Genomic DNA, 24,027 nt, shown 5'->3' with positions numbered 1-24,027 from the left:
AACCCCCAGAACCATACATAGCATAAGTAAATGTAGAAAATTACATACCCCACTGGTAATATATTGTACCAGTGAGTAACACAGTATACTTAACAGTTCAAAATCACTGTTTTAATGAAAAGGGCTGTTTTAATTTGATGTAATAAGTCACTAAAACCCACCTGATGCTGTCATCATATGTTGAGCTCTTGCAGGCTTGTATGCTATAATTAAAATAATTAAAACTGTACAGAAGTACAGTTTTGATGGTGTGACTCACTTACTGTTGCCAGATGGCAAGAAAGCATTGATGTTTAGCGCGAGCAGATAAAGGCTGTGATAAAAGTGAAAGCGATCGATGACTTTTAAATAATCGAAAGTGAAATATAGTTAAACCTAGATCGCTTATTAGTCTGGTTTTATTCTGAAATGCAGTCAGCTGAAATAATGAAATTGAAACTTTTAGTGTTTGGGTGCACGTGTGTTTCATTTGATAACTCATCGCTCTTTCATTGCACATTTCCAGTCTTTGCCAAGGTTCTCTCTCAATGACATGCCTCCTGTTAGCATTCAGATTTGATGTGAATTTATGTTCTATGTAAGTGAAGATTTCTCATGTTTAGTACGTCCTCTTGATCATTTGTGCTATCCAGTGACCTTGGAGCTAACTCTCCATTCACACCAAAGATAATAATGCTAATTCTGGTCGTTGTAACCATTAAAAACTGCTACTGTTTCCACTAGTATTTTTATTTTGTTCATGACAACTTAGCTGGAGCGCCTGCTCCGAAAAAAAGAGGAACACGTTTGTTGCTGATATATTAAGTCTGAGCTATGGTAAGTGCTTGTGCATTTAAGCAATGAGAGGTTTTTATACAGCATTTATATACAGCATCTATACATACAACATTCACACCAATATGGTTGCTGTGGGCATGCCAGTCTACATAGACCCTCCAACTTCCAACAAAAAGAATAAAAAATAAAAATAAAGGGAAGGTAAACATGAAGTAGATACATAAACGCATTAACACGACAATAAAGAAAGCATCAGGTTCAAGTTGAAATGAAAAATTAAGAGCATGCATATAAATCTTTGGGCATGGCTTCTGTTTAAAACATATATGATTTATTCTACATTTAACAAGCTATTTTCACCTTGTTTTATGGGAAGCACACACTTGGAGCAGAACAGGAGATGGAATGTGACGGAGAAATATATAAAAAGATCCAGAGCTAAAGCAACATGGAAGGAAGCACAAGATATCACAAAGCGAATGAAATCACTGCTGCTTTTAGCTCTACTTGGATTGAGTACAATACAAATAGACACTCTGTGTTCTTGAACTGCAGCTTGGTAATGTTACACTTTGAATTCTATTCCTAGTACACAGGCAATATCTACTACATTCTAGTATACCGGTTGTTAAAGGTATTGTAAAACACAAGTTAACCCATTGCTGCCTGCTCTACAGGCCAGCTAATTCATACAATGCTAAAGGTCTAAAAGGTGATTAAATTGAGATTTCCACTGAGTGAGATTTTTTTGTTGTTGTTTTTTGGTTTGGATTCATCTTTTAATTTGTTGTCCACTGAATAAATTGCACATATTATACACATTAATATGTTACAGCACGTATGTGATCATATATGCAATGTTAATGCTTGCGTAACTGGTCCCGTGAATGATGTGCCCTGTGCACGAGAGCGTCACCGTAGTGTGCTAGTATTTGCAGTAAGCTGTGGGTACTATCGTTGCACAAACCTTGAAGCAGAATATTGAATCTGATATGTTGTGTTTGAGGTCCACAGAGTTTTGAAATGAGTATGCGAATTAACTGTATCATCATTTGTGGAAAGGCAGTGTTGGTAGGGAGTCAGTGTTGTGGGGCTGTTGTCAAACACTCACACATACAAAACTCTCACACACTCATTTACAAACACACACTTCCTTGCAGTGGCATGTAGGACGCTCTACTTCTTCCTGTAGTTGCCGAGCTGGATAGCGGAGCGGTCAAAGACACAGCGGAAGGTGACTGGCTGAACTTCCCAGTAAGGCACGGGGTTGCTGAACAGGCTGATGCCAGAGTACATGGCCTTCTTGGTGTTGAAGCCGGGAGGACAGAAGTCCTCTGTTCCCACAGCAGCAATCTTGTTGGCATGAAGGTAGACCACCTAGAGCAGGGATTAAAATAATAACAACATTCGGTCACCGAACGTGCATGGCAATAATTTGGCTTTTCCAGAATAAAGCAGATTAAGAGGAAAATAATATGTCTCAAAATGAATGATAGCAACAACCAAGCCAGGCTGATTTTCCTTCTCTCTTCAGAATGTTTAACTAAAAACAGTGGAGAAAAGGCCTGCATACATGATAATCAAGTGGTGTGTGAAAAATATGGAGAACTCAGGAAAATGACAAAGCTGCTAGGCTCTAGGAGCAAAGGCGGGAAAGTAGCATAACAATATAATGTTAATTACAGACTTCAGAGTCACCGTGCTAAATATGTCATCATATACAATGGAAAAGTCAAAAGACAGAACAAAAAGCATGAAAGAGACTTCTATAAATAATTTCTTTGTATGTGGTACCTTTTCTAAACATCTGGTTTCACTAAAAACAATATTGTTGTCCACCTTTCTTTGTTTCTTTATGTAAAAAACATCCTAAATATTGCAGTGTAGATATTCTTACAGTTGCAATAAAACCTTCTGTTATGCAACTTCTATCAGTCCACATCGGCTGATACATATCTGCTCATTCTATTGGTAAATCTCATAGAGGGTGTGCTATTTAATGTGCTCCAGCATGCTTACAGTTGCTGCTGCCTCTGCAAGTTTCTTCTTCTCATACTGTATCTGATTGTCATTTAATTATTGCCATGCTACTTTAGGCTCTCCACAGACTTGCGTGGGATGTCCAGGAACAGGAATTGCAGATGAATCACACAATATCCTTTTTGACTCAGAGAATGTCCCAATCTGTGCTGGAAGTAAAAGATTTGTGCAGACTGGGCATAGTTTGCAAATTTTGAAAGTTATATCAACAATCTGGTTCATTTCTTCCAAAAGTCTGGGATGTTTGCTCTTGACAACATTCACAGAAAAAGGTATTTTGTAATCTAATACTTTTTGATCTATTGAGAAATTCAGGGAATTACCTTACATGAAGGAGCCTTCTGAGATAAGATCGAAGCAGTAGTTCCACTGTTTGACATATCAAAGTGCCAAACTAAACGTTAAATGGCCCGTCTACTTTCTCCCTACTTTCCAGATCTGTATCAGTGTATGCTACCAACAGTCAATAAACAAACAAAAAATGAATCCATATGACTTGAGTTATGAAAGTCTTGGCTGACTTGTAATCGAGCATTGTTAATCTAAACAACCCAAATGAAAAAAATGCAGCAAAGTAAACTTTTTCAGCATGGTTTACATCAGAGAAAAGGAGCTGTGTGTGATCAAACCATAAGAAAATGAGAAACACAACTACAGTGCTGGAAATAAGTGGTTGCAATAACAACCTTCCTTTGATTAAGATGTGTATTGAAAACTGGATTGTTAACACAAGAAGTGCCATAATCCTAACGTTAATCAGATGAGTATGTACCTGGATGTACTTATGGTCGGGCAGGCCAGGAGGAACGCTGGTCAGAGCATTGTTGTCAAGGTGCAGCTCTCGCAGGTGGGGTGCGTTAGCCAATGTGCCGTTTTCCACAGAGCTGATCTGATTGTAACTCAGACCCAGCCTGCAAGAAAAATCAGGAAGTAGAAAAAAGTAGTAAATTGCAAACTAAGCCAGTGACATTCACTCCAAAGTCCTCAACAGCTAATAAAATGAGCTGAAAGGAAGTGAGAGAGATTTACCAGAGGAAATGCGCACACAGGAAAATATCCACACCTGCTGCAGAGCCCAGAATCTCCCACTCAATTACTTCATTATGAGAGAATGGAAAACAAAAAGCATCTTATGCTCCTCTTCACTCAACGTCTGCATCAAAGCGTTCTTTGTTCTGGTTTGGTATGCCATCCCTGGCATAATCTGAGCAGTGATCTTATAAACACGTTCTATTCAAATTTACGAGCAAACCATTTATTTTGATTATCCAGAAACCACTGTTTAGGCTTTAGGTTTTGCTAGACAGAAAATTGCTTAAACAGTAACACTGCAGCTAGTTTTCCAGGTCAACAAGCCAAACCAAAGAGTGGAAACACAATTCAAAAAGGTAACTCATTCAGAAAGGTACATTTTCATAAATTATGAGCCACAAGCTTAGACCTCAGCCTGCTCTACAAATGTCTGGTAGCTCTGTATGATATCAGGGATAGCAGATATTCTTGATGTAGTACTCATGTCAGGAATAGAGCTGCACTCACAGGAGCCACGCCCACCAGCTGTTCAAACCTTCTATTTGTGAGTGGCAACCAATCAGAAAAAAGCTGCCTAAAGGGAGGGGCAATGATGCAAAAGTGACTGCAGAGAAATGTGAGAAATGTGACAAAATGTGCACACTCAGACCTGAAGCTGACAAATTCAGATGACTTAGGATTAATGGAAAAAAGTGCTTGTCTTAAGAGGCTTACTTCAGTCTCCAGTGAACCTCCCCAGACTGTTCTTCTTTATGTGTTGCAGAAAAACCTAGCTAGCAAAACTCAACCAACTCCAAACCATAGGAGAGTGAGTGCCCCACTCACTCGGCTCCCTTCTGACTGCACTCCAGCCTGTCTGCAAGCGACTGCAGGCACCCTCAGCTTAATTATCATTCAATTACAAACCCCACAATAAACTTTTTCCCTCTTACACGTAAATATGTGCCAGTGTTCTACTCTTAAATCCATTTGGGCATCTGCATTTTTTTTTAAAATTTAGGACTCTGGATAGTCCTGTTTTTCTCCTTTTTTCTAAGCATAAAGCATTAAACCAGTGTGTTACAACTACTCGCAGCCATGCAGTTGCAAGTGGTTAATACTGCATCGAAGAAGTGGTCCCACCTGCACTCACTTTAAAGCTCAAAATGCAAAGGAAATCACAGTTTAAAATGATAAACATATTCATATTACTTTGCCAGGTTCTTCATGCCTTTGAGCCTATCAGCTGTCAGCTTGGTGATTTTGTTTCCATCCAGGTGAAGCTCAGAGAGAGAGCTGGGCAGACCTGTGAACCCACAAGACAATAGATGCACATCAAAAACCAAGTGGTAATAAGTGGTAGCAACTTCTATGAGTTCTTCAATCTTCTTTGACAGAAAAAAAAAGCAAGAAGTGGATATTTCTAGTCTAGGAATATGCAGCAGTATTCCTTCTTTCTTTTCTTTTTACACTAAACCCAGGAGTTATTTGTGGTAATAGATGAGAGCAATACCTTTGGGGACCTCTGTGATGTTAGTGTCTGCAATGCGAATGTAAGACACCCTTTTCAGGTCAGCAAAAGCACCGGCCTCAATTCCTGCAGTCTTCAGAGGATTGGATCCAAGCTCTAAAAAAAAAAAAAAAGATGGAATTGAGGACACATGACAAAAAAAGAGAAATGTTCCTCCCTGGATATGTTACGGGAACAACAAGGGCTGACTTATGAAATAGTTTTGTTGTTGTTGGGCAAGAGAATAGTTTTGTTTGCACAGTCATCTTTCTCCATGCCAGATTTCCTGGTTTGTCACAGAGGGAGCATCATTCTCATAACACTTTCACTGTATTTCAGCTGATTGAATCCACAAACTGGCTTTAGTTTAATCAGTGACACACTGATACTTTATTTGTGGGACAGGGAATTTTATGAGTTAGATATGAGTTATCAAAGTGAGGAGGAAATTAATGGGACAATTCACAGCAAAATTGAATTTAGGCATTTTTGTTTTGGTGTTAGTTGCCCAGATTTGGAGATTTCAGTAGTAAAAATCTCTGCAATCTTGCAAATGTAGTGAAGATAAACAACACCTGCCTTTTAGTGTTCCAGTACATTTTAATCAAACAACTTAAGTTTGAAATTGTTATTATTACGGCAGAAGAATTGATAATTGAACCTAAACACCAAATTCTAAGCGATAAAAACTGTAAGCTCATCATTTTCTGCATATATGATTGGGAAAGAGTCACACCAAATTGGGAAGATGTGTTAGTATTTTAGGAGAACACAGGGAGTTTTGTTACATTTGTATGATGGTATGCGGTTTAGGGGCTCTGCCTTATCTTTCTTGTAGGCTTCACTATGCTGAACAACTTTGCAATTTGATGTATGAAAGTTGCACAAGCGTGGAATCAGCTAACATTACAGCCGAGCCAAGGGAAAAGCACAGATCCTTGTGCAGAGAATATTCAGAAGAATGGAGACACTATCTCCAAAATTTGGATCAACTCATAGCAAAACAATCTAGATGGATAAACAGCAGTATAGCTCATTGCCCAAATATGCACATTTGATTTGGGGGTAAACTGTACATTTCAGCAAACGAAGTGGGGGTCGTATTTTAAGACACAACAGAATACATTAACAGGTCACCAAAGTCTGGGGGACATCATCACACACAAAAACATAAAATCAACCTTCCCAGGGGCCGTCAAGCCACCAGCTGCATACTGGATGTGTTTACATGAGCAAGTTTTCTTCTTTTCAAATGAAAATCAGACCTGCTAGCTATTCCTCTGTATGTAATTACTTGAGGGAAGAGCAAAAGAATATCTATAAATATAATTTAGTAACTACATCAGTAAATTTTCATACCCATGACGATGACATGGGACATGCCCTGGAAGGAGGCCTTTTTAATCTTGGTGATCTCATTCTCATGGATGCGAAGCTCCTGCAGGCTCTTTGGCATGTTAGCGGGCATTTCCTTTAGCAAGTTCTTTGACAGGTACAGGCGCTGCAGCTTGGTCAGAGGGCTGAAGGCCTTGGGGTGGATGATAGTGAGTTTGTTGTTCACGAGGATCAGAGCCTGTAAGAGGGAATACAAGGGAAATAAGATGATATTCTTGACTGTAAAATGTTATTATTGTTGCCTAGTGTCTATAACAGTGTTATAGTTAATTAAAAAATGCATGAAATGATGAGTTCAAGGCATTGACTGCAACATTTCAGTGTAGAAAATACAGCAGCAGCGTTTCACATCCAGATCACTGTTTGATATTCGTTATTATGGAATTTGAACTTTTATTTGAAACTTTACACCTTGGTGGCTTCTAGTTTTTCCACTGAGAAACATTCATGGCTATATGCACCATAGGACTGTGAAAAAAAATCGTACTTTCCGAATAAAACTGCAACAAAAACAAAAGATATTTTGAACCCAGCAGATGTTGTGGTGGTGGGCGTTATTCCTAATGCATTTTTTAGAGGAATCTCACTCCTGCTGTTGCCCTCTCTTGGAGCAGACATGAAGCAATATGTGGTATGTGGACCAATCCCCTTGTGAGGCCAGTTACATTACATTGGAAACAGCTCTGGCTGTCAGACTGAGGCATTTATTGCGAGAAGGAAAGCTATGAGAGTTCAGAGGTGTAAGGCTGTGAGGCCTATAGGGATAATACTTTCCATGCACTGGGGGACTGTGAGAGGGGCAGTCCTGGTTTTTACTATTTGTATAGGGAAATGGAGGTGGTGCTTTATGGAGGTGGAGGATCTATCCAACATCAAAAAATTGATTTAATACAAGATAATCAAGGTTTCATGTTGAAAGGCGGCTGTGGTGAGTTTTATAGTTACATAACTTCAGACATTGTATAACATTGGGAATAACAAATAGTTCATGGGCACGCGACCCTACGGAAGCGAATTATCTCTTACGTGTAGTCCTTTAAGGTTCTTGAAGTCATTTTCCTTGATCTCAGTGATCTTGTTGTTCTGCAGGTCCAGCAGGGTGGTGTCATCTGGAATATCCTCAGGGACGGCCTTCAGGCCTAAAGGAGGCGATTTCAATAAGAACCTGATTAACTGCATGTGTGGTTATGACAGTCAGCAGCATACAAGTGCAATAAATCCATCCGAATGATGGATGGTGGAGTTTGAAGTAAGGCGGTGACAGTGGTGGTTCAGGTGCTGAGAGGTTAACCAGGCTCTGACCCCAAGAGGAAATGGATACAAAATGGTTACTCGCTTTTCTTCCCTGGTTTCTGTCCGCCTTTGTCCGACTGTGTGAAAATGCGTAGTGTGTATTTGTGGAACTTTGTGTTGTTGCCAGAGGCAATGTGTGCTCAGCATGAGCTGCAGGAAAGACAGTTTGGACGCAGATGTTTGAATTTGGTGTTTTGAGTTATTGGTCTTCATCCTGGGGTTTTTTTTGTCATGTAACACATGTGGATTTTTAAATCATCCAGTAAAAATAATCAGATTGATAGTGAAAAACATAGTTTTTGAGCATCACTCAGTTTTTTGTGATAGTGTGGTTGATTCGGAAAGTTTATTTCGTTTTTTTCAAAGCAATAAACAAAGACAGTTGTAGCTGTTTCGATTATTTGTTTTTAATTTGAACAGCCAAGAAAAACTAATTTTTCACAGTTTCACACATTTCATTTTAGCTCCTTTGAACTTACGAATCCACATGTGATAACTGTTGTGTGTTTGTGGCTGATTGAGTAAAGTTTTTGTGCCTTGCAGTCTTACCGAATAAAGCTTCTCCATGATGTTTGTCGCATACTGACTTGGGAATATATAACATTGCAGGACGGTGCTTTGAATTCTTTTGGGTGCTTTAAGATCTCAAGAACAGACATTCCAAAGGGACAGAAAAACTATTTGATGTGCTGCGAGGCACACACGGTGGAAATGAACCTTGAAACAAATTTCCTTTGGCATTAATGCAACAGCATACCTGGACACTGAGGTCACATGAAATCATTTTGCTTGGACTTTAGTGCGGCACGTCATGAGCAAATAAAAAAAAGGCATCTGATGTGAAAGACAGTTTTCAAAAAAGTTGAATGAAGACACCTAGGAGATTTTTATGCTTCTGTGGTGATACAAAAAACATACGGCGAGATTCCTAATGGGCAGTTTACATTTGAGAGGAAGAGGCGTAGAATAAACTGTTTAACAGAAAAGGTTACACTCTGTTTCTCCACTCCACACGTATGTCTTGACAAATTTTGGCTCAATAGTTTGTGACTACTTCTCTTTGGCTCACCCAAACATTATTTCCTGCTAGGTTTATTTTTCTGTCAGCTTTTCCAACTTGGCAGTGCACGACACATTAACACACCAGTTTGTGGTCATCATTACAGCACTGCACTGTACACCTCTAGTCTTACACACGCACCTTTTATTATTCTTTTGCAAAAAGTCAAAATATCTCTGCTTCCTAAATCTCATTTTTTGATGCCTCTATTGTAAAAGCACCACTTTTGTGGAAGACAAGCTGGAAAAACTTTCAAGTGGATGTGTTTGTGGTTTCTAATAGAAGCAAAAAAATACGCCATATATATTAATATGTCAGGCAAATGACAACTGCTGAAAAATATGGCCTTAACCTAGTTTCCAACATCTGTCATCTGCCTCAGCTAGACACTGTTTATTACAATTTACAGTCAACTATCTGGTGACAAATACAGCTTAATAAGTACTCCATGTAACTGGGGTATTAGAAGAAAAATGGGTGGAACATGTGGTGCTGACTATCCAACAAAATAAATGGTTAAACACGGAGCAGATTCATTTTTTTAATCATAGGAGTGTCAAAATCTGTATAAACCACCCCTTCAAAATATTTCACTTAAAAACTTAATGTTTTCTATTTGAGTGTGAATAATGATTTGACGTCTTTTGTGTGGAAATAAAAAAAAAAAATCTTGCAAGAAACTCAAAAACATCCAAGATAAAGGGCGTTGTGCAATAATCATGCAATCTGATGTGATTCAAACTAGTTGAGCCACAAATGACCTGAATACGAACTCCATAAGGCCCAACAAATGTGTTGTTTTCTGGACACGAAGTTTGGCTTAATTAATGTTCCCCATGTAATGTCATGCACTCTTTGTTGGAGAGCTGTCCACCCTTTGGTATGTGATACAACCACTGGTTGCTAGGGACAAATCTGTATCCCTGGACTGGTTAGTAGTGATTCCTGAAGGTTGCTGGCTTTCTCGTGGGTGAAATGAGTTGGCACGGTTGTCTGTAGTTTTTCATGTTTGTCTGCAAATACTCGCTGCCTAGCTGCCTTAAAAATAAAATCTGAGCCTCGGCACTGCAGCCAAAACATTTCAAAAGTTGCAGCTTTAACTTTGAAGGCAAACAGTCTTCATTTCTGGTTAGTTTTCACAGTTTCACTACAGCTTGGACAGTAGCCGGCCAGTAGACAACTTTATTACCTCCATTCATACTATGAGTGGTTAGCGACCAAAGCGACCAAAGCGAGTTCCAAAACAAGGAAGTTTTGGTCAACTAGCTTGGGAATAAACATTTTCCCCTAGAAACAGGTGGTTACTGGAGGGTCTCGGATCTTTCTCTAAGCCTTAACCTCATGTGGTTAATGAACTGTAGCCAAGCTGTCAAATGTACTGCGAATGCAAAGCTTGAAAGAAAAACGCCTCATTACACAAAAGCAAATGTCTAATGTTAAAATATGTTTAAAATTTCAGCAAGCATAAATTAACTGAATACCATGTTTCATTTCTCAGTTTTCATCTGTTAGCCATCGGGAAATAAGCAAGAAAAAACTGGGCTTCGAGTCTTGTCCTCACTTCACTAATCACTCAGTTTTAAATCAAAGTGATTACAATCTCAAGTGCATGATTGCTTCGGAGTAGACTGGACTAATTTGGAGCCTTACAAAGGATTAATGACACCATTTATGAAATTTCCTGTCGTTGTCTGGAACTGTTTCTGGGAAGGATGAGTTGTCACAGAACCAAATGGCTCTTGGGAAGTTTGGGACTTTTTTGGGTTGTTCAGAAGGGTGTGATGCTCAGGTTGCTCACTTTATACCGTCATTTATTTTCAAAGACATCTAGCTTTACAGGTTTAATGGGGGATTGCGCCATTTTAGTACTTGTAATGGAAAAAGAAAAGCTGTTCTGCAGCCTGTCAGCAAAACCTCTTTCTCACAGATATAATCACAACTTTTGACCCTTACACCGGTTTTCCCCCTGAATGTTTTAACTGTCATCGTGCCAGCAGCAATCAGCCTCACTGAGAAAAATCCAAATCTCTGAGTTCTTTCAGACGTTTTATGGCCAGACCTGTGTGTGTCCGAACACATGCAATGTTTATTCCTGTGTGTGTGTGTATCTGAGCATTTGAATGTCTGTTGTGGACATGCCAGCAGATCTGCGGAGCAGATGGGGGATCTGGAAAAATAGTGCTGATGCAAGAGTGGAGACTAGAGTTGCATCTTTGGGGAAAGTGCTGCTGCTCACTGCCCCTCTTGGAGTAATGACATAATGGAACTGGTCTCTCTGACCGTCTGTGTTTGTGACTGCCTCTCTGTCACTTAACCGTTTGAGTCACCTGCTCGTATTTGTTTGCCCGTCTCCTTATGCTTCTTTTCCAGAATCTGAAACATCTTTTGTTTGTTTAAGCGATGTCTGTCTAACCCTCATCCTAGTATCCTCCATTAGTGACACTCCTCCCTGTCCTCCTCCTCCTTGAGGCTCATACTTTCCAAACAAAAACAGGGCCAAAGAATTGTCAAACCGAACTGCCTAGTCAAGCACTTTTATGTAATAACCAAATATAAATGAGGTCAGGGACTTTTGTGTGGTGGATTTTGAAAGATGACTGAACCTTTTGTGTATGCCATACATGAGATTAGACAAACAGGGCAGATGAGGTCCAAACAAAGAAGATGACTATTGAGTAAATTGTTGTGACTGTGATGAATGAAAAAACCCAACTAATAGTAGTTCTAACCTTGGTAAATAAACCATGTAAACTTATAGAAGCACTTTTTGGTTGATTTAAGGTACTAGAATATATTTATGAAGTCCAGGTTAACCTTTAATCTCCGCTGCGATTAAAGAAAAGCTGTTATCCAGAAAAAGAAGATAATCTTGTTGTTACAGGAAATGAAATACGACTTGCAGCATCTGGAAGCATTTAATGTATCAAAACTGGTGTCAAGTTCTCTGGAGGACTGTGCATGAGTAACACAATACACCCTTCCAATGACCCTTTGGGTTTGGGTGGAAAAGCAAGTGACTTCTTTCAGGCTCTTAACTCCTTCCCCCATAAAGAACATTTGGTGATCTCCCCAGTATTCTTAATGATGAGTTTTCACACCTCAATATATATAAATTAAGATGTGGTTTGCCGACTAATAGAATAGATTCTTCCAAGGTTTTTCCAAGGGTAGCCCTAGTGAACTGTACAGGGAGAAATCACCCTCACTACCTGATGCTCACCCAATCTTTTTTTGGAACCAGGCCTGAAATATGACAGAAACCTCTCACATCAGAAAAGAGAAGCTTTGGTTACCCCTAGTAGGTGTCTGAGTGGGAAAGAGTTAAAAAATGTAATGCCATGAATGGTACAGTGGAACTAGCTCAGGCATTTTGAGTCTAGAGCAGGACTGCAAATGAAGGACTGAATGAAGAAAACAGAAGAAGCTTAATGATTCAAAAAATACATTTCTTCTTACAAATTTTTAGGAATTAGGCCCTAAAATAGATGTTAGCTGTGCTCAAGCAAACCAAAAAGACACGTGCAAAACATATCTTTACAGGTGATGGAGTTCTGTTTGTCCATATATACTGAAACTTGTAGATTTTGGACTTTAACCATGGATAATTCTCATTTTGTTTAATCAGTGCTAGAAAACAAGTTTACACAACCATATAAACCACCACTGGGAAGTGTATTGCCTTACCGAGGTCAGAGCACTGGATCACACGCAAGTGGCACTGGCATCTGAAGGGGCATTTAGGGCCTCCAATCACTGGGGGCAATGGGGACTCAGTAACAGGGTCCCCTGACCCCTCATCCTCCATCATGAAGTCTAAGAAGCCAGACTGGCGAAAGGGCAGAGCCCAGCAGGCGGTGACCAGGAGCAGAGAGAGACAGGCAGACCTCATAGTGCTGATAGTAAGGAGCCTGAAATGACACAGAAAGTTTTGGGTGGATACACTTTGAATATAGTCATTTAGTTTTGAAAATAAGTTTTGAAAATACCAAATTCTGTCGAATTGAATGCTGTTGAATGCTGCAATAAGTCAAAAGTAGACAAAAGAATGCAGTTTATAAGAAAAAGAAATGTAGAAGTCAAGAGAGGAACAGGTAAGGTGAGGGGTAGAGGGCATGGACAAGACGTTTAAACACTTTAATTTAAAGAGATTAGTGAGAGTGATCCCACTGAGGGTTCCCTAACTAGATACTGTTAAAAACAACAATCATATAAAATAATCTGTTTTTATTTTCATTTTTTTTTAAATTTTTTTTTTACATTATGTTACAGCCGAAGTGTAAGCATTTATGTGGCCTTGGTCAAGTTTGCATTTCTACTGTTACTGCCGGAAGTAGAGAAGGCTTAACATTTAAAGAATGAGATATACAATACAAATGAAATGAAAGACTTCCTTTATCTGTCCTTTTGGCACCCAAGTTTCAGTCTGTAAGAGAAAGTTATCCACTTATCCCCTTCTTACATAGAGCCTTTGTGTTATCCATGTGGATCCCTGGGTACTTTTACACCTACACCACATCAACATCCTATCCCAGCATAAGCATGGCCCACGTAGCCTTTCATATTCACACGATGATACCTCCCAGTCCACTCTAGAAAAAACATCCAGTAATGCTCCGTGCTTCTCCTCCTGTATCACCAATACAGCAAACCACTGCAGAATTGTCAGTATTTCTGTAGGTTGTACTGAAAACTTTGCTGAAATTATGAGGTGTACAAGGTGAACAGGAACAGGAGACAATATAGTCTCTTTCATACTGTATCACCGATTCAGACAGAGCACTACCAGATCTCACACTGAGTCCTGCCTGTCAGGTAGTCTACTGACATTTCCTGTATCTTCTCATGATAAATTCACTTGGAAAATCAAAGAAGGTGATCGTGTTGCTATCTAGATGGGAGTATGCTTTCTGCAGCATATACCAGATTTGGTCTATATGCAAACTACAGAGAAGCAAGAGATGTTTTCATGTGCAGCATCAAGTGGCCCAAGACTAATTCATTTGCTTTCTCCAGCCTGCCCACTGGTCGTCTGTCTGTTGTGCTTTGGCAGAGTTTCTGATTTTGGCCTCCACGTTCCTCCTCTATGAGCGCTTGCATTTTCTCAGCTTAACCTTCAGCTCCACCCTATCCCTAGACATGAAGACTTGCATCTTTTCATTAAGCATTTCTTTCGATGACCAAAGGATTGTTTATAAATCAAAATGCAATCCTGTTTGGTGAGATAGTGTGGTCACAAAATTTAATGTGTTCTGTGATGCTGCCAGCAAAACTGTTAATATCCTGTCCATGAGGGGAACCAAGTACTCTGGTTCCAGTATGTAGCATCAAAGAAGTCCTGGATTACCTCCACAGGTTCATTTTCCATTCATTTTTACCTTTTCATTAAGCATGTTTCATATTCATATGCACCTGTTTCTGTTTTACATAACCATTTTAGCTAACAGCTGCTTGGGATTTTACAGTAATTCAAAGAAGATGCATGACAAGAAATTTCATGGTTGCAGCTGTATATCATATTTAATGAGTTATAATGATCGTTTGCTTGTCGAACACTTCATCTTCTGTATGGGTCTATATCTACAGTACAAGTGGAGTTGATGGGAGAATCCTACTTCCTTTTTTTTTCTATTTCTAAAGATAACCGCACACACACACATATGCATGCAGAGTCTCAAAGACCCAGCAATCTGCTTGTCAGGCTTAAAGCCAAACGTTCCTCCTTCCCTCGTGGTGCCACAATAATTGAAGGGCGCTTTTGAGCCACAGCTGCTAACAAACAATTTTGGAGCTGCTGGTCTGCAGCCGACCTTGACCTGAGCATCATGACCAGGATGATGAAACTTAACAAAAACCATCAGCTGGCCAGGGTTAAAAGGGACTCCAAGGTTGGCTTATATGTCCTCTGAGCACACATAGGATGTTAATGGCCCATATGTTTATTTTATTGGGGGTTTTTTTTGGTGACTGGGTTCATGTTAAGGTCTTCTCAAGTGTGGATGAAACAAAAAGTTTGTTTTAATGTGTGTTAACACAGGTGCCTACATTGTTTTTTTTTTTGCACTTTAGTACTTTTTCTACTCTATTATTAGGCATGTCACAACGAAATACTAGATTTGTTGCTTAAACTATTTTGTAAGCTTTTAAGAGCGTGTTTGTAAGAATGGGAGAGAAAGTGAGTGCTGACGTAGTGCAAATCCTGGTTAAGGTTATGTTGGGTCATGGGGATCACGGCTCAAAGTGACTCTCAACATGAGCAGTAATTATAGTCTCTGTCCACAAAACAGCCACCGCTTTGACACACTGTACAGCTTCAGTCCAGTGGTTACAGTGCTTGCATACAGTGTGACCAAGCTTGAAATCACATCCATTCAGAGGGGAATCAAGTTCGATAGGTTCGTCTCTGCCTCTTAACTTTCCTTGTTTTGCTATGAAGTGCAAAAACCTGAAAACCCCCCAAAACAAAGCAGCTGATTCTATAGGCTGGAAATTAGAAACTGGAATTGTGTCACATGATCATGTGTTTAATGTCCAGATTCAATTTTCTGTGCTTTAAAAACATGTTGCATTTGCTTCACTTGAATGTGTTGAATGAAAAAGCTCTGGTCTCAGCATACATCTGATCCAGAGGACAAGTTGTTCCAGTCTTCCAAGGGCTGCGTAATCTTGGCTGTGTTAGGCTCTCATATCTAATCAAAGCAGAAAATTCAATCCAAAAAAAACCTCGTCTACAGAATTGAATGCAGTGTTCTTTAATTTTGTTGGATTTTGGGATGTAAGGCACTCCTAGGCCAGTATTATTAGTATTATGAGCCAGTAGATGCTAGATCATATGCTACCAAAATAACTATCACCAACATCATGTTGTGCTGTTGACACAGTATCTATAACAAAGTATCTATGTCAAATTGGATGGACCTGTTTTGCATGATAATTCATTTGCTAAAGCATTAACTATTAACTATTTGAAGCCACTTTGCCAATCTTTTCAGTGAACTACTGATATTGTAAACTCCTGACATCTGGCACATTTTAGAGGCCGAAAACTGAAATTAATCAGCAAAACCAGGTTTGTTAAACAGAACAGAACAGAAATGGGCAAACATAACCAAGGACTACTGAACCTTATCTGTCTGCTTTGACCTCTGGCCAAAAACACATAACTAGATATACATGAACATGCTCACTGGTGCAGAATTTCAGTTTCCTTGTCATCAATCTGTCAGACGGTGTCCATAAACACTTCAGGATCTTTTAATGGAAGCCAGACATGCAAAAGGAAGAACGAGATGAGAGCAATCTCAAACTGAGCTCTGTTAGCCTCTAACCGCTGCAGCATTACTGCAAACACAAAGCTTACTGCTGACTACTTCATGAGTTATATTCGGATTTAGGAGTTGCTGATGATGAGAGTAAAATTATTTGAAACAAACCCAAGAAAAATAAAACTAAAGGCTTTTCAGACAGAGATTGTTGTTTGAGACGTTAACTAAGAAATTGGAACCATAGCTGCAGAATAAACTTTAAGTGGTATTAGCATTATTAAGTTAGGCGTTTTTGGATTGAGAGGTGTAGAAATTTATAGACTAGTATTTCTGCAAGCATTAATGTTTACTCTAAAAACTCACAGACACAATGAAAAAGTTAAAATTCAACCTGCTTCACCCCAGGCATTGGTTCCTTAATTACCAGTCTGCTCAGATGCATCTACAGGCCCCGAAGGATTGGCCTGCAAATCTGAAATATGGCTTCTCAAACAACCCGAAGGGCTGTCAGCCCTGAACAGCATGCAGGAACATGACTTGACCCTGCAAAACTCCAGATCACACCAGTGTTAGCATTTCTAATTCCCTCTAAGAAGATACAACTTTCTGTTACAGGATAAATGTGATTCACTTTATCACTTCCAGTTTTACAGAGGACACCACCAAGCTGGAGATACAAATATAACACTAGAAAATTTTATCTTTTTTTATTCCTAAAATGCAGAAAACATCTTTTATTTCTATTAAAACAAAACAAAAAACCCTAACTTTAATATATTTTTTTCAGTAATTAAATGTTTGTAAAATCTCCAAATTACATTTCAAATTAAATGTTTTTTACATGAAAGTGTGAACAAATAGTAACCGCATTAAACCATCTTCCAAACCTCCCTGTTTGATCTTTCAGGTCAGAGTGGCTTTATTCGAGGAACATGGCGAATATTGTTGATGGTGTGGCTGTATGCCAGCTTGGAAGGTGACAATGAGAAAGGCTTTGTTGACAAAAAGTGGACTGAAACTAATTGGCAAAAGCTGCTAGACAAAAGGTTTCCTGTTATTGAGCTATGAAGCAAACACTTGCACTTTAAAAACAAATGCATGTTTGAGAAACAGGGCTGCAAAAAATGTCATCATCAGTAAAACAAAGATTAGCATGTGCAGAAGTGATATATAGCCAGTCATTGGAACCTAACTTGAGAAATGTGTTTGGCTTTATAGTGAGATTTGAAACACACTTGGATCAAGATACTGGTGTAGTAGCAATTTTTAATCGTCGTATTTCACTGCACTGAGACAACTGATGGTTTAATGACTTCCAAAGACTTTTAAAGGGCTTCCAGTGATAATCAAAGGCGTCTCAAAGCATTGGCCAAAGAATCAAACTAGGTATAGCAAAGTGAAAAGCTCGGGCAGCTGTGAAAAGCTTTAATCTATAAGGTTACCATTCAACAATATTTTCTTACGTATCTGAAACCTGGGATTCATCAGTCCATGTCTGATGAAAAAAAAGGGGGAGGGGTGGAAGGGTTTGACATTTCCTGTGGCGGTGGCATCCTTGTCAGTTCTCCTGTCTTCAACTTTTGTCTCATCTCCCTTCCCTCCCTCCACTCTCCCCCAAAACTGGCCTCAGCATTACTAATGAATCCCAGACAGGAAACAGAGCCTGCAAGAGGGAGTAAAGCAATTTTCCCTTCTATGCTTTGTCACTTTCGCCTCTTTGTTGCTGCCTTTCATTGAAACTTCTGAGCTGAGAAAATCAATGAGATACCAGAGGAAGGATCGACCAAAGTGCAACAGCAGAACAGAAACAGATTCGAGCTTTAAACACCATAGTGCTTTAATCTGAACAAATCAAACCATGATGAACCAATCACCATAAAGCAGACGCTAACTGCCATTCTCGACCCTTGTCTGCTACCTCGCTCCTCTGCTCTTAACTCTCCACAGGCCTGCTCCTGACTTAGCAGAGTGTCTGCAGGCCATGAATCACTGGAAGGTATTTACAAGGCCACAGGACATTTAAAACACATGTGGCCCCTTTAACCTATCAGCAAATGAATGTGTTTCCCCCTCCCACATGATTGCACAAACACATATGTTTGATTGATGACTATGATAAAATTACTGAGAACGTTTAATCAGCAGTTACCCAACAAGTCAATGGTCGTTACAGTCAACGAATTTCTGATACATATTTGGGGGATTTTGTGAGGGAGAACATGCACATCTGAAAATATGTACAGACACCGCCAACAAACAATGTCAGAGCCAACGAGTTCTCTAAAATTAATATGAGTAAAGCCAAATCAGTCTTTCCTTCCGTGTATATCTGCATGATGGGATGTTTTAGGCTCCAAGAAAAACCCAAGGGTTTTTCACCACTATGATTCAAAGCAGTTTCTTCATAGAGAAACTAAAAGTTTCAGGCTAAAAAATATAACTGAAAGAACTTCTTGGGTCTTAAAACCTTGCCTGGCGTTTGGAATCAAAGTATGAGAAAGCCAGTGAGTGGTTAAACCACATTTCAGCTGTTCCATGTGAAGAGCTGTCAACCTGCCATCAGCCTCAGTCCCATTATCAAACGTCTGTGCTGTACAGACGTGGACAAACTGCCCAACCTTCTCCACCTTTCTTCTCTTTCCATCTCCTCCTCCCATTTTGTGCTCTCTTCCTTCCTTCCCAAGCCTTTCTCTCATAGCTTTTGGTATTTTCTTTCTCTGTCTGACCCCTTAACTTTGGCCAGAAGGACTGACATGTGGAACTTTCTGGTATTCCAACACACACAGGAGGAAAATACTTTAAGGCTGATGTCCATTCAAGTTCCATTGTTCTTTTCCTCTTTTTGACCCAAACAACTGAATTCCAAATGGAAAAAAATGCCGTCCCGCTTTTAGTTTAAAATCTGGTATTTCTGGGTTCTGGTTCAAACTTTAAACAGCTGCTTAGCTCAAGAAACTATGATCTGGAGGAGTACGTTTATTGCTCTGGGTGTATTTTAGCACAATGTGTATGCCTCTTTTTGGCTTCGATTCTATTCTAAGTGACATTTTTCTCTCTGTGTTGTTTCTAAGTTTTCCCCAGTTTTACTCCATTCCATTCAGTGTCATTCAGTGCAGCTGAGCCTTATTAAGTTTTTTCCCTGCTGGCAAAAAAAGGATGTAATGAGTTAGCTCAGAGTTGTGTGGTGGCTTGCCGGGAAGTCTTCAGACCTCTTTGATAGAGGAAGCTGTACCATTACAGGATTAATGGTGCTGTGTGTTGCCAGGTAGAGGTTTTTTTTTCATCGCCTCCTTTTTCATCTCCTCTTCTCACTTTAAGTTGCCCCTAGCAATTTGGGCGCTGCTCTGCTTCTGTGAAAACACAGTTGCAAATGCCACGGCGGACAGAGGAGGTACGTACTGAAAGGAAACAGGCTCACGGAGCAGACAGATAAGGGATTGGGGTTAAAATGGGCTGAAATGAGTCACTGAAATGGAAAGTGTGAGAAGCACCAGAAACAACCTTTGCAATCAACATCTTGACATGCAGTAATGGGCTGAATAAACGCAAAGAAATCCTCACTGTTGTTGTTTCAAAGTTTTTTCTCCACTCATTTACTTGTAGACTGGCCAATACGCCACAGGGAACGGAAAAAAGAGAGAAAAAGAAAGCTAAACAAAGAGAGAGGGAAAGAGGGAGAGGGAAAAATGAAGGCAACAAATCAGAATCTTTTCCACTGACGTTAGCAAATAATGACAAAAAGAATTAGCCAAGTTAAGAAGAAAGAAAGTCCAAGTTTTCCCCCCTTCTCCTCTCTTAAATCCTTCCATAAGCATTGCAAATCTGATTCTACTGCCATGTAAAAATACAACACATTTGAATAATCCCCTGACATATGGGTTACATCTAAACAGTCAACAAATAAGTGGCCAAACACTTCTCTGGTCAGTTGCCACAAATACCAACAAATTAGAAACGCAAGTTAAAACTGTAAACTGAGAGAACTTCACACAGTCCTCACTGGTGGATACTTTGAGATCAAATACGGGCCAAAATAATACATTTTTGGCAGACGAGCAAGGTACTGGTATCAACAGCACTACCACACCCCCTTCCCTAGTCGCTGCTTTCAGAGCTGTATGGAGATTGGACTGGGAATGATTAAAGTCTCATCACAAAGCCAAGAGTGCTGTGGGAACAAGGCTTGGCAACAAATCTGGAATATATACAACACACACATGCACACAGATGCAAAATAAAGTATGAAAGGAGGCACACTTAAACCCACCTTGCCTCACATGTAGACACATGTTTAGAAAATAACATCATCAGCAAATAATGTCAGTTTTATATAACAGATAAAGAGATGTTCTTCATTTATCCCTATATGTGTAAGCAAGACATTAAATGGTACAAAAATCTGAAGAGTTATCTCAAAACTATTCTCAAACTAAACAAATCTGTTCACAGCCAAACCTAAGTTGTTGTTCTTGAGCTAAGCTCACTCATTCATTCTCAGATTTTCATCCTTTATCAGAGTTAAAAGATTAACCTACCTGTTCTCAGTGGAAGCTAGGCAAAGAAAGTGGTTGAGATGAGCTTGACTCCCAAAATCCAGTCGAGTAGGGGGATGAGACTGAAGTGGCTGAGAGGGCCTATGGGGTAATTGGACTCGGAGCGCATGCAGCCAAGATCAAGCAGGTGTGCTCTGTCACAACAAGGGGAGGGGAGAGAGAGAGAGAGGGAGAGAGAGAGGGTGAGAGAGGAAAAGAGTAGCAGGAGAGAAAGGGGAGTGAGAAAGAAAGGGGGAGGGGTCCAACTGCGGAGCTCCTCTCAGGACCGAAACAATTGGTGGAGAACTTCCTTCGTACTCGTGTGCTCCAAAAACAGCTGGGAATGGAGAAGGGAGGAAGGGGAAAAAAAGGAGAGAGAAAAAGAGGGCGAGCAGACAGAAAGGAAGAAAGAAGGGAAGATAGAAAGAGAAAGACGCAGAGTCGAATTAAAGGAGCAGGGATTCGTCTGGAAGCAAACTACTGAGACATCTGGTAATGATAGGTCCTCTGTGGAGCTCAGCAGAGAACACTGCACACAAACTCTTTTTCTCTCTCTTTCACGCTCTGTCATTCATTCTCATTCAAACTCTACTGACTACCTCCAGGAAAAACAAACACACACACACACACACACACACACACACACACACACACACACACAAACCTCTTTCTCTTTTTTAACCCCTTTCCCCAAATCTTAATGAGGTTTGTTTAGGCTGTCGTCATGAATCCGGGTTTGTTGGGCTTTACCAGACAAAAATAGAGGAGGAGCCCTCCAATCTTAGTCCTTGGAGAAAAAAATTAATTACATTTTTAAAATACATTTTTGTTAAAAACAAAAAAAATACCTCGAAACTCATATGGTGTTATTTTAAAAAATTACCACAGCAGCCCATCGATTGCTATGGTTATGGATGGGGAAAGATTGAGGTTAAGGACATTTTAGCTTGCATTTATCTAGCATCAAAACCCAAATGTCTGTACAAAATCCAACCAGTAGATATTGAGCTATTTCACTCTTTCAGGGGCGACTGTGTCCCAGACGGTAGATCAGTATCCTCCAGTCCACATGTCAAAGTGTTCCCCAAGCAATATACTGAATACTGAGTTGCCCCAATGCACGCCATCAAAGTGTGAACATGTGTGAAAGTTAGACAAAGCACTTAGACACAAATAAAACCATTGTAATAATGAGATATGTTGCAGGAAGACTTTGAGTGCTTAAACTTAGTCAGAAGGCCTTACATAATTTACCATTTACTTGATAAGTACTCAATATCTTTGCAAGGGAAAAACCATGAGAAGGGTAATTGTTACAAAGTCAATAATCGCTGTACAGAGATATAACATTTCCCAAATTACCTGAAAAATTGTGGTCTGAGCTTCTCAGATTGCTTTAATAAGCAAAGAATGGTCAGCTGAAGGTGAAGTCTTGGCCTTGATGTCTGCTGACTACACCTAAAACACTGAAATACTGGTTGTAGTATCCAAACGTTGAGTGAGATGACGAACTCATTGGTTCCCAGATTGCAATGCACCGACCGTTGGCAGAGGGTGGTGAGCACTGAGTACCAAATCAGCCATCAGGTTCAAGAAAACTTCTAATAAGTGAGGTTGTGTTAAATCTTGCCTTTGTTCATGTTTGATTGGATGAGTCAAAGCATGCTCTCATCGGGGCTTGAGGGGTTCAGTTTTTCAACTTCAGGTGAGGCAGATGTCATCTTATAATCATGACTGAAAGGCAGTAATGTGGTGTTTAGAGAAAGTCTCTTGCTGCTGTAGGAAGGTCGCAATAAGTTCAACTTCTGCATTACCCAATGTCTCCATGTGCAGCCATGTGTTCAGTTGGCAAGCCTCTATCTGCTTCCTTGTAGTAATTTACTCTGGGTCATAAAAGTAGCTATTGTACTTAGAATGGAAATGATGAAACATGGATAAAAGCATTATGTCACTAATTTTATTCCTGCAGAGTTATTTCTGCTTTGATTGCAATAATGAAATCTCAACTTTCCCTCCAAAATCAGTTTGTGGCACCAGGCCTTGCTTCACCGGTGCCATAACCTGATTTACTGAGAGTGCAGATAAGTTAAGATGATGTATTTACATCTCTCATTTAAAAGGGAAAACACACCTTTTTCTCTCTTGCTTTTTTATAAACGGCCATTGGGTTTTCATGCATACACAAGTACACTACAGCACCATGGAAAAATGAAAGGGAGGAATTAAGAGGATATTTAGTAGCCAGGTGCTGCTAACTTAATACAATTGAATAATTGATTATCAGCAAGTGAGTCCACCTACAAAGCAGAAATTTTGGGAGTTTGCTGGTCTGGAGCATTCAAGTTTGTTAACAAAAACCCAAGGAGGAAGGGAGCAATGATCTTAGATAAGACTGCCAGACTCTACAGACCTTAGGTAGCATTTTAAACTTTAAAATGCATTTGGAAACAATTAGAAAAAGGCTGAAGTGGCTTGTTTAGAAGTGTTTCCCAGCTTAGGCTTGCAAAGTTGCATCTGAACAAACCACAAAACTTCTGGGACTGAAGTTGAGATGTGTGGCCATAATGCACAGAAAACCAAATACAGCATATCAGAGCAAACACCAACTGTAAACCATGTTGATTTGTTACACACTGCTTCTGTATATTGACTTAGTTAGAATTGTTCATCTAGACATAACTCAAGGCTGTACTGTACATTCTTTTTATTCATACGACTATATTTGGTGTTTCTCAGGTGTTACCCAGTTCTTTTTTAAGTGAGTATATATTATTAAGTAAAATAAGCCAGTGCAGAGATGAACATCTGGGAAGACCTTAAATGAAGGTCTGAAGCTGTTACTTTTCTTTTTTCTCAAATTCATGTCTCTCCTCTTCTTTTCTTTTGTCTTTGTTGAAGTCTTTATTGTATTGTGAAAACTCAGCTAATCAAAAATACATTAGGAGGATACATTTTAGTTCCACCATCTCAGCTCTACACTCTTCCTCTGCCTTTTCTTTGTCTTCGGCTCTTCCTTGTGAAAAAGTATCAGATAGCAGAGGAGCAAGTTCTATCCTGTCTGGCTTACTCTCTCACTGCAAAAGGCAAAGGGCAGACCACACATGGTGCGGCCCCCAAGTGTGTTGAAATTGTCCTTCTTTGTCTTAA

General features: G+C 39.7%; 1 protein-coding gene across 1 annotated transcript; it reads right to left on the bottom strand.

The window, feature by feature from the left end:
- Positions 1-1,091: 1,091 nt before the first annotated feature.
- dcn (decorin) lies at positions 1,092-20,989 on the bottom strand. The gene is given in 8 exon segments (NM_001279607.1): positions 1,092-2,154; positions 3,590-3,728; positions 5,041-5,134; positions 5,342-5,455; positions 6,698-6,911; positions 7,760-7,872; positions 12,771-12,994; positions 20,884-20,989. Coding segments are annotated over 7 exon segments (1,080 nt in total). The 5' UTR covers positions 12,976-12,994; positions 20,884-20,989; the 3' UTR covers positions 1,092-1,953.
- Between the last annotated feature and the right edge of the window lie 3,038 nt (positions 20,990-24,027).

Source organism: Oreochromis niloticus, linkage group LG17 (genome assembly GCF_001858045.2).
Source record: "Oreochromis niloticus isolate F11D_XX linkage group LG17, O_niloticus_UMD_NMBU, whole genome shotgun sequence".
NCBI lineage: Eukaryota > Metazoa > Chordata > Actinopteri > Cichliformes > Cichlidae > Oreochromis > Oreochromis niloticus.
The sequence above is the reverse complement of the archived record's forward strand: the minus strand, read 5'-3'. Positions and strand labels throughout refer to the sequence as shown.